At 46.5% G+C, this 16718-nt stretch overlaps 1 protein-coding gene across 1 annotated transcript in view; it reads right to left on the bottom strand.

Moving 5' to 3' along the window:
- Positions 1-5116: 5116 nt before the first annotated feature.
- GPC3 (glypican 3) overlaps positions 5117-16718 on the bottom strand; it is a 299948-nt gene continuing 288346 nt past the window's right edge. The window contains exon 8 of the mRNA XM_056859209.1: positions 5117-5286. Within this exon, the coding sequence (XP_056715187.1) occupies positions 5117-5286 (170 nt within the window). The remainder of the gene's footprint in view (positions 5287-16718) is intronic.

Here is a 16718-nt window from a genome sequence, read left to right as displayed (position 1 = left end):
CAGCAGCCAGGGAATACATCAGAGTGAGGCCATTTTAATACAATGAAAGCAGTTTAGGTTAACTGCCCAGATAGCAAAATGGCTCTGGGTGCAACAGATGTGTGTTCAAACCACCTCTGTCTTTGTCATTTCCTTCCTCCCGGCGGGAAGTTTGGATTGCAAGCTCCTTGGGACAGGGGCCCATCTGTGGCTTGCTTATTTTACTCTGTATAGTGTCATGTACATTTATGGATTTACATCACATACAGCGATTTACATCACATACATACTCCCTTGGTTCGTAGGCCAGAAAATGTGAAAGAAGGCACAGGCAGGGGGATGGGGTGTGTGTCAAATATTACTCCCCCCCTCCCAGTCTACAAGGCCTGTGGCTCAGCCAACAGGAATGTTCAGTGCTTGGAGGCTAGCAGATGTTTTTCTGCTAGGACTAAAGGACAAAGATTAAATGTAGCTGTCCTGATTCTGAATCCCACTGTGCCTCATGTCTCAGTAACACTACCCATGCCGGCGTGCCTGCTATTAACTTCTGTCATGATCCTAAGCCCATTCTCTTGGAAGTCAAGATTGGGGGCACCTGATGATGGCAACTCTAAGCCCTTCCGGATGATTATTTAATAATTCTTCAATCTTGATTTAGGCCATTAAGTATTACCCATCTTTCTGGCTCTTCAATCCTGCTTGTGGGATTCCTAGAGGCTTGGCCAATGTGTGAACAGAGCACCGGAAGTGATGGCCCTTCGGTCCGATCCAGCCTGGCTCTTCTTATGGTTGCATTCACCCCCGAGCTACTCCACATGTGGATGGCACAGAGCGAGGGGCCATGTAGTGCTAACCGGCAATTAAATTCCTGAAACAGACCCCAGGAGGGTGGAGATCGACAAAAGTCATGTGTAAAACAGCCAGACTATGAATACAAGCAGCCTAAAAATCATTGTGGTTTTCAATTGTAAGCCGCCTCCTTGAGCAGCACTGTGAAGCGGCAGTGTAGAAATATTCCAAACAAATACATAATTAAATAATTTCACAATGTTTCACATGCTATTCATTGGTCAAAAAACTAGAATATGCGAGCAGTTTTATTGCAGACATTCATTCCAAGAGAAAGAACTGGAGACTCTTACTGTATGTGCAATCAAACAGCACTGAAAAGAACACCCCCTCATTCCACATGGGTAGGCAGTGATTACTCATGCTACAGGAAAAACACTCTGCACATGCACAGCAGCTCGTGTTTTCCAGAATTTAGCCACCCTGAACCCAGCTTCAGCCGGGGATTGAGGGCGGGGGGTGGGGGGAATCAATAAAATAAATAAATAAGCATGGTTCAGAAATATTAAGACCTCAGATCCAAGGACAATTGTTTGCAATCCCTCCGGGTGCCTCACTGGCTTGTTTTGAAAGCCAAGAATTCTTTAAATTTCTCCTTGCTCAAGCATTTTATTTTCCTTTCTTTCTGAGATGCTTCTCAACCACACACAGATAAGTTTTGTTTCTGTCTTGTTCCAGCAATCCCTCTCTGCTAGTTATAAGCAACACCCTCCCAAAGTATGACACCTCCCATCCACCCCCTTTCTTATAGGGCCCCTGGGCAAACTTACATAGAACTAAGTACATCTTTTGTTACAGATTGCAGGGTACTAAACCAAAAGAAGAGGTAAGCACTAAGCCAGTCAGCACAACAGTGGCTGGGAACAGAGTTGTGCTCTCACTTACACCCACCCCAATTATATTTAGAAGAGCTTCAGAAATCTACTTTTAATATTCCTATGTAAAACACTGCAGAGTGGCTGGAAATGGCTTTGAAGTTGCTGGCATCCCCGAACGCATCAAAACCTACCTGAGCACGTACAAAGTGTTTTCCACTCCTCATTCAGCAACTGCAATCTGTCCCCATAAAATATGGACAAAGGTCCTTGGCTTCCTTCCAGAGTAGAAGGGCTCCTAAGCATATTTGTTGATTATACCTTGAATTCACTAGCTAGTGAGCCTCAATGCCTTGTTTGATTCAAAATTAGGAACTGCCTCCACCTCTTTTTACAGGATCCTGTGAGTTCACAGGTTCATATAATGTTTTGAAAGTTTCCATCTTCTGGTGCCTTGCCCTGCCATCCCTAAGCATTATGCCAATGCTCTGCATCTGACCCAGGTATATTCACTCTGAAGCCTTTCCCATGTATGTTATACTGTAAAATGCCAGGGACATTGATGAGGCTATACAAAGGAACTAACTCCCCAGTCCTACATCAACAGAGGCACCGCACATGCTTTGGATGTAGGAGGTCCCAAGTTCACTTAAAGGATTCCAGAAGCCTAGGGTTGCCAGGTCCTTCTTCCCCACTGGTGTGAGGTTTTGGGCGCGGAGCCTGAGGAGGGTGGGGTTTGGGGAGGGGAGGGACTTCAATGCCATAGAGTCCAATTGGCAAAGCGGCCATTTTCTCCAGGTGAACCGATCTCTGTCGGCTGGAGATCAGTTGTAATAGAAGGAGATCTCCAGCTAGTACCTGGAAGTTGGTAACCCTACAGAAGCCTTTGCTTCAAACTCTGGAGAGCAGTTGCCAATCCAGGCAACTACTTTAATGCTGTTGTAGACAGCTGGCTCACAGAGTCAAATATTGTCAATATTTGCTGGTGATGCTTCTCCAAAGTCATTTTTCCCAGATGTGTTACCCACGATCTTTTAGGGCAGGGGTCCACAACCTCTTTTGAGCCCACGGATACCTTTGGAAGCCAGAATGTACTCTGTGAACCTGAGGGGTTCTGTTAAAACCGAAGCTATTGAAACACACAACCTGTGGGAGAGACAGGAGTGAGAATTGGGTTAGAGAGGGCCCATTCTCAGGCCACAAAGGGGAATTAGTCTCTGAGGTAGAGCTATTCCAGTAGCAGGGAGGTGTGGAGGATTACAGCCACTGAGGTGGGGTAATCAGAGAGAACTGGAAGAGGGATTTTGGATATTTCCCCAAACCTCTGTGAGTTCTTTGAGGAGGGAAAGGAACTCAAACTTCCTTCGCTCCTGCGAGCTAGGCTGGGGACAGTGACTGAGAGTCTGAATCTGAGTAACAGTTCTGAGGGACAGAACTAAGTGTGAAACTAAGAACTGAAAGAACTTGAGTGAAGAAAACATCTAAGATATCTCTAAAGTAATCCTGCACCTATAAATCTGACTTTGAGCGTTCCCTCTAATTCTGCCTTTCCTTAGAAACCAATCTCTGTGAGTTCTTTGGTTCTCGTAGGTCATCCGGGCTGTGTAACCGTGGTCTTGGTATTTTCTTTCCTGACGTTTCGCCAGCAGCTGTGGCCGGCATCTTCAGAGGAGTAACACTGAAGAACAGTGTCTCTCAGTGTCAAGTGTGTAGAAAGAGTAATATATAGTCAGAAAGGGGGGGGGTCGAGCTGAATCATTGTCCTCTGCAGGAGTATATCGTATACCTTGCAGCTGTGGACAAGTTTATATCGGGACAACAAAACGCAGCATACAAACAAGGATAAAAGAGCATGAAAGATACTGCAGACTGTTGTCCAGATATAAACTTGTCCACAGCTGCAAGGTATACGATATACTCCTGCAGAGGACAATGATTCAGCTCGACCCCCCCCCCTTCTGACTATATATTACTCTTTCTACACACTTGACACTGAGAGACACTGTCCTTCAGTGTTACTCCTCTGAAGATGCCGGCCACAGCTGCTGGCGAAACGTCAGGAAAGAAAATACCAAGACCACGGTCACACAGCCCGGATAACCTACGAGAACCAATGAACTCTGACCGTGAAAGCCTTCGACAATATTCTGTGAGTTCTGTTCAATAAACTTCCCTGTTTTGTCTGTTTAAGTTAAAAAGCCTCTTGTGTCATATTTCTCTCTGAGGTAAATACTGGTGTGAGACTAGAGGAGAAGGAAAATAATCTCCTCACAAATACACTCAGGCCAACGCTTTTCCCTCAGCATATACGGCCGGGCTGAGAGAGTGGGATATTGAAGCGGTTGAAAGGGGGGGGGGTGCGTCATAAGGTCTAAAGCAAATTCTAACCCAAAGTAGTGTACCTTTGAATCATATTTTGGAGAGATTTCCATCCTCATGCTCAAGCAGAGTCTTTGAACATATTTCTAAAAAAACAGAAGACCATATTAAACAGTTTTTTAAAAACAAGATTTATTAAAAGCAACATGCTTCCTGCTCTCATTCTCTGGAACAGATCTGGAACATCTTCCTGAAGCTTTTGATAGCCATTCTGGAATAGCCCATCTCTTTTTTATGCCCCCCCCTCATGTCAGCCTAAGAAGGGCCCAGCAGTTCAGCCATTGGCTCCACCCACTTCTTAACGGGCTGCACCCACCTGTTCCAGGAACTGTAGGAATTCTATAACGCAGTGGCTCTAAGGGCAGGATTACAAATAAAGAGAAACAACCCTCTAACCCAAACTTTTGTATATATAGTTTATAAATAACCATCTTCCATTAAGTTCCTCATTGCAAGTAACCACATCACTGCCAGGTTTGCTACTCATACTGATCACACTGTGCCAGGGTCCAGCCCTAGGAGCAAAAAAATAAAAACCACACTTAATCCCCAGGGAGGGTCACCAGTATTTGGGAATGGCTGCGCTGTCCATACTGCCTGGGAAGACTTCCAGGCAAAACGCCCAGTTAATCTCAGCCTCAGCTAGGTTACTGGTAATATCCCAAAAGTTACACATGGATGTGCAAATCCAGTTTCACCTCCATCATTGCTCTTGCCAATTAGCCCAAGATGCAGTACGTTGTTGCTGTGTTAAGCAGCAGTGGGGGAAAAAATGATTGGTTTGCACAAACTCATTTAGGATGCAAATTTGATATTAACACTCTCTTAATTAAATAAGATTTCTTCAAAATAATGAGAGCTGTTCCTTGTTTGCCAGATCTAAGTTGAGTCCCTCACTGTTAATTATCATTATTTTAAAAGACACCAGTCAATTTTATTTTATAAAATGAACTTATTTGAGGACGCTCATTCCACATGCCTCGGAAGGAGGAAGAGAGTTTGTGGGAATTTGTTTCAGGACGAAACTTCATGGATTCAAGCTGGTCTGTGAATGAAAGCTTATTCTGCCTTCTTCTCTTTTTGTCTTAAAAAAGTCACTTGAACAACAGGAGAAACAAAGCTGCTAGGACAGCAGCTGAAAGATCACGATTCGGCACTGCACTGAGTGATCCAAAGTTGCGAATCGTTGAAACCTCTTTGCTTTGCTGATTCAAAAGCTGTTTGTTCGAAGGAATGTCATCCGTGTCCAGATCATATGCCAGTTCTGGAAAGAAAGACAGACAGACAGTCAAGAGAGCACACAACCCTTCCCAGCATGTCTCATTTTCAACTCATGGAAAGGCTTTAAGTGAGGGGCAGTGCCCGCTCCAGAATTTTGGGGGCCTTTACACAAGAACATCACAAGAGCATCCCCTCCTATATCAGAACAAGAGTCCAGCTATTTCAACAGTAGCCATCCTGACGTCCCTGGGAAGTTACAAAGAGCACAACAGTTCCACTCATCCCGTTGGCTGTCCCCAGTAACTATTGTTCAAAGGCTTACTGACTCTGAACATGGATGTTCCATTTAGCCAACACGGCTAATAGCCATGGATCGACTTATCCTCCTCAAATGTACCTTATCCCAACAATGGCTAGCCAGATAATTCCAGGAAACCATGGGAGTAATTCCTCATAGGCCTCCTTAACTTGAATGAGGCAGGGCAAGTAATGGAAGAATTATCTCAGGCCACCTCTGACTTTCCTGGCTGCTCCATTCAAAGCAATAAGAACCACACTTGTTGAGATAGTAGCTCTTTTGTTGCTCAGTGCCAGCTCCTGAAAGTGGAGAGGTCGTGCATTTGCGGGGCAAGAAAACAGCAATAAAGGATTACACAGGGAAGGAAGTGACGGAATGAGATGCAGGGCTGCTGAGAGCCACCATGGGCCCCCAGATAAAGATTCCACCTCCCCTCCATATGACCCTGCTCTAAACCAAATATCATAACAAAATAAATCACCTTGCTTGCTGTTACCATGGATCTATAGTAATAAAAGAATCGGCCAGCCAATTCCATTTTATTTACTGCTCAAAGACCAACAGGTCACAAGCAAAAAGAAAAATAGTATACAAATTAACAACTAAATAATTAAAATCATATGTAACATTTGTTACAAATCTAATTTTTAATGGCATTAAAAAGATTACATTATTTGTCATAAAGAAGAGTAACCTTAGATCTTCCACCAACACAATAATAATGACAACAACTCAGTGCCTGAAATGGGAATTTTAACTTCTGCTCCATGTGCACAGTAGGATGTTCTCAGGGAGACACTTGCACAGGGGTGAGAAGGGGGTGGAACCTACTGATTGGTTCTGCTAACAATACTGTGTTTCCCTTGGTAGAAAAGAGCAAGAGTCCAGTAGAACTGTAAAGACTAACAGAATTTCTGGCAGGGTATGAGCTTTTGCGAGCCTGCAAGAAATTCTGTCAGTCTTTAAGGTGCTACTAAACTCTTGTTCTTTTCTACTGCTCGTGACAGACTAGCACGGCTACCCATTGCGTATTTCCCTCAGCGTAAGAAGCCTTCCCCTGTCACAAGAGACTTCTTGCAAGAGGGGAAAAGGCTCTTGCCCCAGAGGAAAGCGCCACCATCAATGGAATGTGTGTGTGTGTGTGTGTGTGTGTGTGTGTGTGTGTGTGTAAAGTGCCGTCAAGTTGCAGCCGACTTATGGCGACCCCTTTTGGGGTTTTCATGGCAAGAGACTAACAGAGGTGGTTTGCCAATGTCTTCCTCTGCACAGCAACCCTGGTATTCCTTGGTGGTCTCCCATCCAAATACTAACCAGGGCTGACCCTGCTTAGCTTCTGAGATCTAACAAGATCAGGCTAGCCTGGGCCATCCAACCCAAAATCATGAGATTGCTTTCAAATTGCTCAAGTTTTTTAAAGTGCTTTAAATCTGTTCCCTAGTGTATTATGAGCCAAGATAATGCATATCTCCAGTAATGTTCAGGATGACTCCGCCATCCTCTTCCTTGCCTTGAACAGAGTAAACTTTCTGCCCTAGGAGAAAACTTATGTGCCCATCCCATGGCAACCTTATTGACAATGCTAGATAGCTCTCTGGGCCATAAGTACCCGGAAAACACCGCCCAACCTGGTGAATGCAATATTTTGTACTCCAGAGCTTCTTTAAGAAAAGGTCTGGGGTTTATGGAGGAGGGGAATACATTACAGAGCATTTAGAATTCACACTGTCTTCCACGCCAGCAAAATAAGCACGATCAGGCTTTTTTTCAAGAGCTCGGCCTGTGAACAGGCTCGTGCAAATTATGATCACAACACCCCATATGTGCCAAGGAGAATGGGCCAGGTTGTGGCCTGCAAGCCCTGCACAGGCAAATGTGCGTCTCAGGGTCACAATGTCCCCTGCAAAAAACACACACACAAACATTCCAGCCACAAAGCCAGTTTTCAACAAGATCCTTTGGCCTTGCCAAGAGTGGTTCTCCTCCCCCCCCCCACCATTTCGAGGCAGCATCCCAAAAACCTGCTCCGATGTTGAATCAGGCCAGCTATATCCAGGGGGTCTTTTAACAATCTGTGCTAATTACATCCTCCATCCCCCACTTCTCTTACACTCTTCTCCTCCTTTGTACTTCAGATTAGAGAATCCATTTACAATAACAGTCAATCATTAGCTCTGCTGGCATTTCAGAATCCCCCCCCCCACTGCAAGTGGGAGGCATTACAGAGAGGGATGGGCTCCTCTTGCACACACACTTTTCTTGTGAAAGCACCACACACACACACACACACACACACTCCCACTGTATCTTTCTGTAACAAAAGCTCCCTTCTAACCTAAGCTCCTAGTGCGTATGTGTGTGTGAGTGTTTTCCCCCCTTGTCTTTTGCTGGTAGCACATCAAACGAACATCTTCTGGTCCTGCTTCAACTTGCAGCAGGAATGACACCAACCAACAGCTGTAAACTCTCAAATATGTGCCTTCCATGTCAACAAAATGGGGGGGGGGGAGGATAGGGATGTATATGGGGGGGGACATTCCACATGTAGGAGTGCAATTCAAATTATGCCTCTTATCTCAGCACAAGCTTTTCAGGTACAAGTCATTACCAACCATTCTTTCCAAACCTATTTCATTTTTGGAACGTTCTGCAAGGACAGCTAAAGTCAAGCCAGAATCAGGCAGGGACTGCTTTCAGATGGGCGTAACAAATTTCATAGCCGCTCAAATGTTTTTGAGAAAAATAAAACAAAATAAGCCAAGTGGATATGTTTTGGCACCCTGGCACAAACACAAGTACCAAAAGTATATCTGTGAGTGGCTGCCCTTTGCCTTTGTTAGGACCCAATTTTTACCACCATAAAAGGACTCCAAGCAAACAGAAACCATACCTTGCAAGCAAAAGAAAAACACAACATCAAAGACTACAATGCAATGCTGGGCTGGCAGCCAGCCAGCCACTGGAGAAGATAGAAAAAGCTATGTTGCTAGGAATTGAGCCAGATAACTTGGACAGAAACCATAGAGAAATATTTGGCTATCTGACAACGGCGGCTAGACTAGTACTGGCAGCATCTTGGAAACAGGAGGATATTCCAGATTTGGAAAAGTGGCAACAAAAGATGGACGAATTTGCAGTGATGGCCAGACTGACCAGCTTGATGAAAGAGAAGACGACTGAAGAATTCCAAAAGAAATGGGAATGTTATTTTGATTATGTTAAATGGAAAGGATAGATTGTTAGATATAAGGATCAGCTTATAAAATTTACTATATAGTATAGAAGGAATTTATTATCTAAAATGTAAAATATAAGAACAATGTATAAGATGTTTGAAATGTAAGATGAAATAGACTCCCCGAAGGAGTGCAAACTGTGTGGATGTATGTGTTTATAATTTGTTTTTCTTTAAAATGTTAATAAAATATCTTTAAAAAAAAGGGGGGGACTGCTGAATGCCAAAGCCACAGAATGCCCGCGTGCCACCAAGCATCTGGGCCCTCTGAAGGAGGCCACCAAGCAAAGTCCAGCAGATGGCCTCAAGGTTGGATGAAAGGTTCAGCTAAGCAATGCCGGTGCCTCTTTCATGTGTTGGTGCCCTGTGAGACGATGCCACAACCATGGAGGAACATCACTGGTTGTATTATGTGGCAGTGAGAATTGTCATGAGATGGAGCCTGCCAACAGTGGTACAGAAGGCGGGTATATCCACCAGTAGATGGGCACATCAACCAGCAGGTGGGCACAGCAGCCAAATCAATCAGGAAAGGGTACAAAACAGTGAAATTGTACCGGAAAGGAGAAAACCAGTGTGATCTGCTATTGAGCTTTGATCCAAGGTAGCAGTACCTGGTAGCCAGAGAAAATTTTACTTAGCTAAGTGGTTGGTAGTGGACCCTGTGTTTTCATCTGTGAAATGGGAACATCAATGCTGTCTATGTCAATGGGGCATTTGTAAGGCTGAACAAGGAATTTTGCACTTTAGAAGTACACTTTTTAGTATTTGCCCTGCCTCTTCCTGAAAAACAAAACCCGTTAAAGAGAACACGTAAGAAGAGGCCCAAAATGAGTGTCTTTATGAAAGCATTAAATACTATGGGGAAAATTGAGGTTTTACTGTATAGTCTTGAATCTGCCTCAACCCCTGAATTTGAAAAGCAATACAGTCTCTGAACTCTGCAGCCAGGAACCCTTAGTTATACCTTTGGAAAACACCTTTGAAAGTAAGGCCATCTTACACTTTTACTTGATTGATTCCAGTTACCAAAATGTAGGTTTATGCACAGCTGGTCAAAGATTGGGACAGCGGAGGAGGTGAATGCATTGAGGGGGGCAGGAGCTGTGTACTATGTCACAGGCTTCACTGCTTCCCCACCCCCCAACAGCTGCAAAGGCCCTCCACAGACCTCTCCTGGGCCTGAAACATTTTCTACACAAGCATGAGGACTAGAAACTCTCACTTTTAACAAAAGCTCTCAGGAGCCTGATATCAAATTCTGCGCAGATACCTAGCCCGATGATCCCTTCCCTCCCCCTCATTCCAACTGTTAGCCAACAGTTGCTTTCTGCTGTGGTTCAGCATAGTGATCAATCCAGCTCAGCACTGTCAACAACCAGCCTCTGGTCTCAAGCTCAAACTGTGAGAATTGCACCTCAATGCATTTTCCAGTTCCCATTCAAGATCCCTTCAACTAAGAAGCAACAAAGAGAGTGGTGAATTGGGCCACAGGAAGTCCAGGTTAAAAATCCCATTCAGCTGTTAACTTTTGGGTGACTAGTCCTGGGCAAACTACTATTTCTGCACTGAACCTTTCTTACAGGCCTGGAAGAAAAGGCAAAAACCAAAGGTTACAAGCACATTCCCATGTCAAAGACTCCCACTTGTTACCCCCAGCAGCCTGAATAGCTTAGAACAGCCCAAACTCCTTAGAGCTTGGAAGCTAAACTGGGTTGGCCATGCTTAGTATTTGGAAGGGTGAACATCAAGGAAAACCACAGATACTATGCAGAAAAAGTCGATGGCAACCATTGCTGCTCATCTCTTGCCTTGACAATCCCATGAGCAGTCACCATAAGCCGGTTGCAACTTGACAGCACTTGGAACCTAAGCAGGGTTAGTATTGGTATCAGCTCTTGGAACCTAAGCAGGGTATTTGGATAGGAGACCACCAAGGAAGACCAGGGTTGCTACACAGCAGCACACCACCTCTGAATGTCTCTTGCCTTGAAAAGCCTCCAGGATCACCATAAGACAGCTGCGACTTGACAGTACTTTCCACCATCATCCACCAAGGGGAGGGGCTGTGGCTCAGTGATAGAGCCTCTGTTTGGCATGCAGAAGGTCCCAGGTTCAATCCCCAGCATCTCCAGCTAAAAGGATCAGGTAGGAGGTGATGTGAAGGACCTCTGCCTGAGACCCTAGAGAGCTGCTGCCATTCTGAGTAGACAATACTGACCTTGATGGACCGATGGTCTGATTCACTGCAAAGCAGTTTCACTTGTGCATACTCCTCTCCTCCTCTCTTACATCCTTGCCCCTTCCCTTGCCCCCTCCCCTCTCCACTGTTATTGCAGCAATGCCTTTGCATCCCTATGTTTGTGGCTAGGAAGGGGAGGACAGGAAGGAAGAACTGGGTAGGACTCTACAATGGCCATCTTGGACTGCCTCCTGTCTCTGGTCCCACACACTTTCACCCCATGGTGACTGCCTGTGTTGTATTGGTACTCTTCAGCCTGACATGCACACTCATGTACGAGGCAGGGACCATTTGCAGACAAGGTGGTCTTTATACCTGCAGGAAACCAATCACACCCACCTAGCCTTGCACTCAAGGAGGCCCTCCAGCCACCACCTCCCTTATTACCTAATAGGCCAGTGGAGGGTGCGGCCCCCAAGCAGAGTGTAAGCAAAGCTGTGTGCCAGTTGCAATTATCTTGCATGTCAAGTCACATTACGGCTGAGCATCTAAGGCACTTGCTAAGCAACCGAGAATTTTTGTGGTTCTGCCCCTCCCAATACCAATTTAAGGGGCATTACTCTTGAACACTGTGAGAAAGTGACAGATCCTTTCTCCCTGTCTCATCCATGGGGAGAATAAGAGAAGCAGCACTTGTAACATGGGAAGTTATGGGCACCAAAGCAGGGCCGGCAACCCTAGCAAGACTGCTCATTCGAATCGCATTTGATGCCATCTGCAGAACACATTCCAATGCAACGTGGTGTTCTCTGGGGATGACCGAAGGCAGGACTGCAATCAAGGACATTGAAATCTGGCCAGAAACCTGCCCCCACTCAAACATTGGTCATTGATAATGTCATTATCAATTCTAGGGGACAAGTTATCTCCGTTGACAATGCCACTAATTGCTGTCACTTCACTTTTCCCCATCAAATCAGTGCAAATCACTCATTTTTATGGAAGCAAGCAGTCCAGAAACATGGATCATCGAGAAAAAACAAACAAAACAGCCTGCCTTTTAGGGTGAAGTGGGGGAGAAGGGGGAGAGAGAGAGTCTTCAATTCAGGAATCTGGGTCTCTAGAGATCATTGAGGAAAGAGGATGAACTGTAGCATGATAAATTAGTGATAGTAAGGAGTCTTAGGATTGGGGTTCAGATCCTCCCATGCAGAGGCTTCTGCAGGGAGGATCACAGCTGAGGGATAGAAGAACTTGACAGATCTCATCAGACCTCGGAAGCAAAGCAGGGTCTTAGTAGTTGGATGGGAGACCACCAAGGAATTCTGAGGTTGCTTTGCAAAGTAAGGCAATGGCAAACCACCTCTGTTAGTCTCTTGCCTTGAAAACCCTATGGAGTCACCATAGGTCAACTGCGACTTCATGGCACTTCACACAGACATGCAACATTCAGCCCCTGGCACCTTGCATTAAAGGAAAGCCGGTGTGGTGCAGTGGTGAGAGTGCCAGTCTTGTAATGGAAAAAAAAATCAGGTTCTAGTTTTTCTTTCGCCATGAAGTTCATAGGGCCACTTGGGAAGCTAAAGAGGAGAGGGAAAGAATCACGCATGCTACCTTTGACCCCATGACGAAGGATACAAATGCAACAGACTGAGCCATTTCTGGTAGCAGAAATTCCCCTTCTTTATCAGAGGCCTTGGAAAGCTGCTGCCTGTTAGGACACAGCTAGCAGCTCTGTATGCATGTTACTTAACGGGATCAGACAACCATCCAGACTGATAAAGAGAACACAGTACTATATACCTGCACCCCTCACAGGCAGGTTACCTCGTGAGCTGAGGAATGCAAACGTCTGCAAATGCCTCTGCTCCAGGAAAAGTCCAGTGATCCTGGAAGAAACCTCTTAAGCTTCTCTCCCACTGGGAATCAACCAAACATATGGGGGGGTGGGAAACAATGGTTAAAGCCTTTCTCTATTTGATTTTATGAACTCTTATGGTCAAGGAGCATTGTAGAAGGTGTTGCCACCTCACGGAATCTGCACAGTGGAAACTCAGGTGGCAGACAGCACAGAGGTGTTCTAGAGGCTGAACAAATGGCAAACTAGACTCTCAGCATGCCAATAAGTTTCCTTGAAAGGTGGTGGGTGGTGGGTGTGAAGAGTTTTGGCTTCAGGTTGTGTTCCCAAAGGGGGTCCCAAACCAGAGACTCCAGTTGCATGCACCAGGCATGTTACTCTCTCGTCCCATGTCATTGCTTACTGGAGGACAGATCTACTGATGTGCTCTTTGGCTGTGCCAGAACCATCCTTGTGCTAAGCTATGACACAAGGGGCTAACCAGACTCCACCAGGTAAAAGCTGCTAACTCAGCAGCTTGAAGCTGAGGCACACACAGGCTGCACGGGGACTGCCCAATCCCTTGCGTCAACTTGACATCTTACCACTAATTCCTATGCATGACGCAGTTCTTTTAAAATCTTAACGATGCCAATGCCAACATTACCTCCTAGAATCAGGTGATTATGGAAGGAACCAGATGATTAAGGAAAGAACTGAATAATCTTCCAAAAGCCATGCAATAGGGCTTGTGAAGGTTTGTTGAACTCAGGCAGTTCACATCAGGCCGTCTTCTCTATATCGAGTTCAAGATGGTGTTTGGCTCTTAGACAAATTCCAGGGGCGTAGCTTCCTAGCTTTGCCACAGCCAAAATTAAAAAATAAACGTCTCGCAGCACTTTAAATCCCTAACACATTTATTGTGGCACAAGCTTTACTGAGGTTTGTTGGACTAGTGTTCAGTTCCTGCCTCTCCTCCCCCTACTTTGGCCCCCTGAGGACAAGATGTTTTCTCAATACATCATTGCCTAGTGGATGGACGACCCCCTGCTTCCTAAACCACCATGGAGACTGAAGAGTGTGTGGCAAGGGGGAACCCCTTTGAGCCAGCCAACCAGCCTTTGGAATAAGCTTTGGAAAAGCAGGCACTAGCCTTCACAACAGATGCTTTCATTCCCAGATGCAAGAACTGGCTGTGCTCTGCACTTCGCAGGCTCTCCTCGCCACTCAACACACTCTAGAACAGTGATGGCGAACCTTTTAGAGACTGAGTGCCCAAACTGCAACCCAAAACCCTCTTATATATCGCAAAGTGCCAACACGGCAATTTAACCTGAAGAATCTCCCTGAAGGAACCATGCAAAATAACAGCAGCGGGTTAGCTATGCACATGCTAATGGCTATGCAAACAGGAACAAAGGAGCAGGCGAGTGGGAGGGGTGGAGTTTCTCCTTTTGCTTCGAGACCGTGAATAGGCAGTTTTAAATTCGCATTTTAAAAAAGAGCTTTTAGCGAACATCAAAACTGACCATGCATAAATGGCCAGGGTATCTGTTGTGGGGAGGGGAAGGTGATTGCAAGCCGGTTTGATTCTTCCTTAAGTGGTAGAGAAAGTCAGCATATAAAAACCAACTCTTCTTCAAAGTGAAACTTGACATTTGTAACTGAACCATCAGGAAAAGAGGTAAATGATTGGGGGAGAGACACCTGGCAACCCTAAGGCAAATATATGAAGCAAAACCTGCTCTATATTCAGAGGGTTCCGTCTGGAAAAAAAACCTGCAGGGGGGCTTATTGTTGAGTTCTGAGGATCTGGATGGGGAAAATGTGCATCTGAGTGGCAAATCCAATGCAAAACCTCCCATTCATAAATGGCCAATAACCCCCCATGCAGAGTTTTGAATCAAACATTGCTTTCCCCACCCCCCCGAGCCCCGACCTCCTCCTCGCCGCCCGCCTTGGCGCTGCCGGCCCTCGAGCGCGCATTCAAAACCCGGCCGCGCTGTGAGGGGAGGGGGAGGGTGGCACTTTACCTCACACACCACCTCTCTTGTGTGTGTGTGTGGGGGGAATAAACCAGAAATGGGGCGGTGAGGAGAGGCTTCGTGGTCGACTTTTGGTGGGGGTGGAGCCTCCTCTGCCGGCACGCGGGTAAGTGGCTCGGGACGGGACCTAGCCCTAATAAGGTCTTGGGGGCGGGACTAGAGGGAGGGCTGGAACATCCTGCCCTCCTCCCCACGCCCCCAGCCAAGTCCTCTGACTGGCGCAGGCGCGACCGGGCGGCGGGGCTACAGCTGGGGTGCGGCAGCGCGCCGCCGCGTCTCTGCGCTCCGTCTTCTGTCGGCTTGCCGGTTCCTTGCCCCGTCCCTCGGGAAGCGGGCTGGCTCTCTCTCCACCTCTTCCATCTGTCGCTGCCTCGCCCGTCTGGACTTTCGGTCCCGTCCCGAGCCACTTACCCGCGTGCCGGCAGAGAGGGCTACGCGTGCCAGGTCGGGCACGCGTGCCATAGGTTCGCCAACACGGCTCTAGAAGGAACAGTTCTGGTGGAGAAACTGGAGGTAAAAGAGGAGATGCCCCCACTCTGCCTCACCATGATTCAGATTTGTTTGCACTACAAGTTTGCTTGCAGTCTGATTCTACAAGTTGGATGGAGGTTATCTGGAGCCTTATATGGTTACCTGGAGCTTTATAAAACATGAGGGTGCCCGGGATCTACCATGCATTGGAGTCTCTAGAGCAGGGATATCAAACATAAGGCCCGTGGGCCGGATCCAGCCTTTTGAGAGCTCTTGTGTGGTCCACGAGCCAGCCGAGGCAGCTCCCCACCCACCCCACTCTCGATCTGGGCCGGCAAGGCATGGCCCAGCCCAACCAAGTGACCTTTATGTCATATGCAGCCCTTGTGACAATTTAGTTTGACACCCCTGCTCTAGGGGGTGGGGCCCACAAAGCAGCACAGCAGTCAATGAGCTGCCAAGGTGACCGTACTCAAATCTAGCCCTGAGTCAGTTGCTGGACCTGGAAGTCTGGGGCTGCTACCACTCAGCCCCTCTGCAATCCAGGCAGTTTACTTTCAGTACAAAGTATGTGATTACATCTCAAAGGGTAGCCTGATTTGCTTATCATGCCAAGTACAAGCTGATTATGCAAATGAAGCCTTTCCTACCTATTGCTTTTGGTTTGCTCCTGGCTAATAAATTGGGAAGGATCTGTGAAAAAGTTCCCTCACCATGGTTCATGCCAGGAAAATGAGTGGGTTTCTCTAAACTGATCTGCCAGGTTCCAGAAAACAGCCAAGCGAGATGGAGGATGATGGTGCTGGCCACCCCTGCTCTTCCTTTGATCCAAAACTCGGCACCTCTCTTCGAACCCCTCCTTGAGCTTGTAAAGTTTTAGTCTTGTCTAGAAACAAAGTGTGATGGCCTCATAAGACAGCAGAAATAGTATTTTGGCTGCAGTCCTGCGAACTCCTATTTGGGAGCACATCATGGCAATTTCGACAGCGTCTGAAAAATACTTAGGGGCCAGGACACTTTAAAGAGAGCTTACTCACTCCTTTTCTAGCTCTACTCAAACCAAGGAATAAACTACATCTTTAGGACATTACTTCTTTGTAAACAGCACTGTGTGCATGCGGAGGAACCTCAGTTACGGTGGCCAGCCTTCAGGTAGGGTCTGGAGAGCTCCCAGAATTACAACTCATCTCCAGACAACAGAGATCTGTTCCCATGGAGAAAATTGCTTCTTTGGAGAGTGGACTCTATGGCACTATACCCTGCCAAAGTCCCTCTCCCTATAAACCCTGCCTTCCCTAGGTTCCACCCCCAAATCTCCAGGGATCTCCTAACCCAGAGCTGGCAATCCTAGCCTCAATCCAGGCTGGGACCATGGCACATGGGAAGCACAGCTTCATCATTCCCCCAAAT

Source organism: Euleptes europaea, chromosome 13, assembly GCF_029931775.1.
Source record: "Euleptes europaea isolate rEulEur1 chromosome 13, rEulEur1.hap1, whole genome shotgun sequence".
NCBI lineage: Eukaryota > Metazoa > Chordata > Lepidosauria > Squamata > Sphaerodactylidae > Euleptes > Euleptes europaea.
Note: the sequence above shows the minus strand (reverse complement) of the source record. Positions and strands in the feature narration are given on the sequence as shown.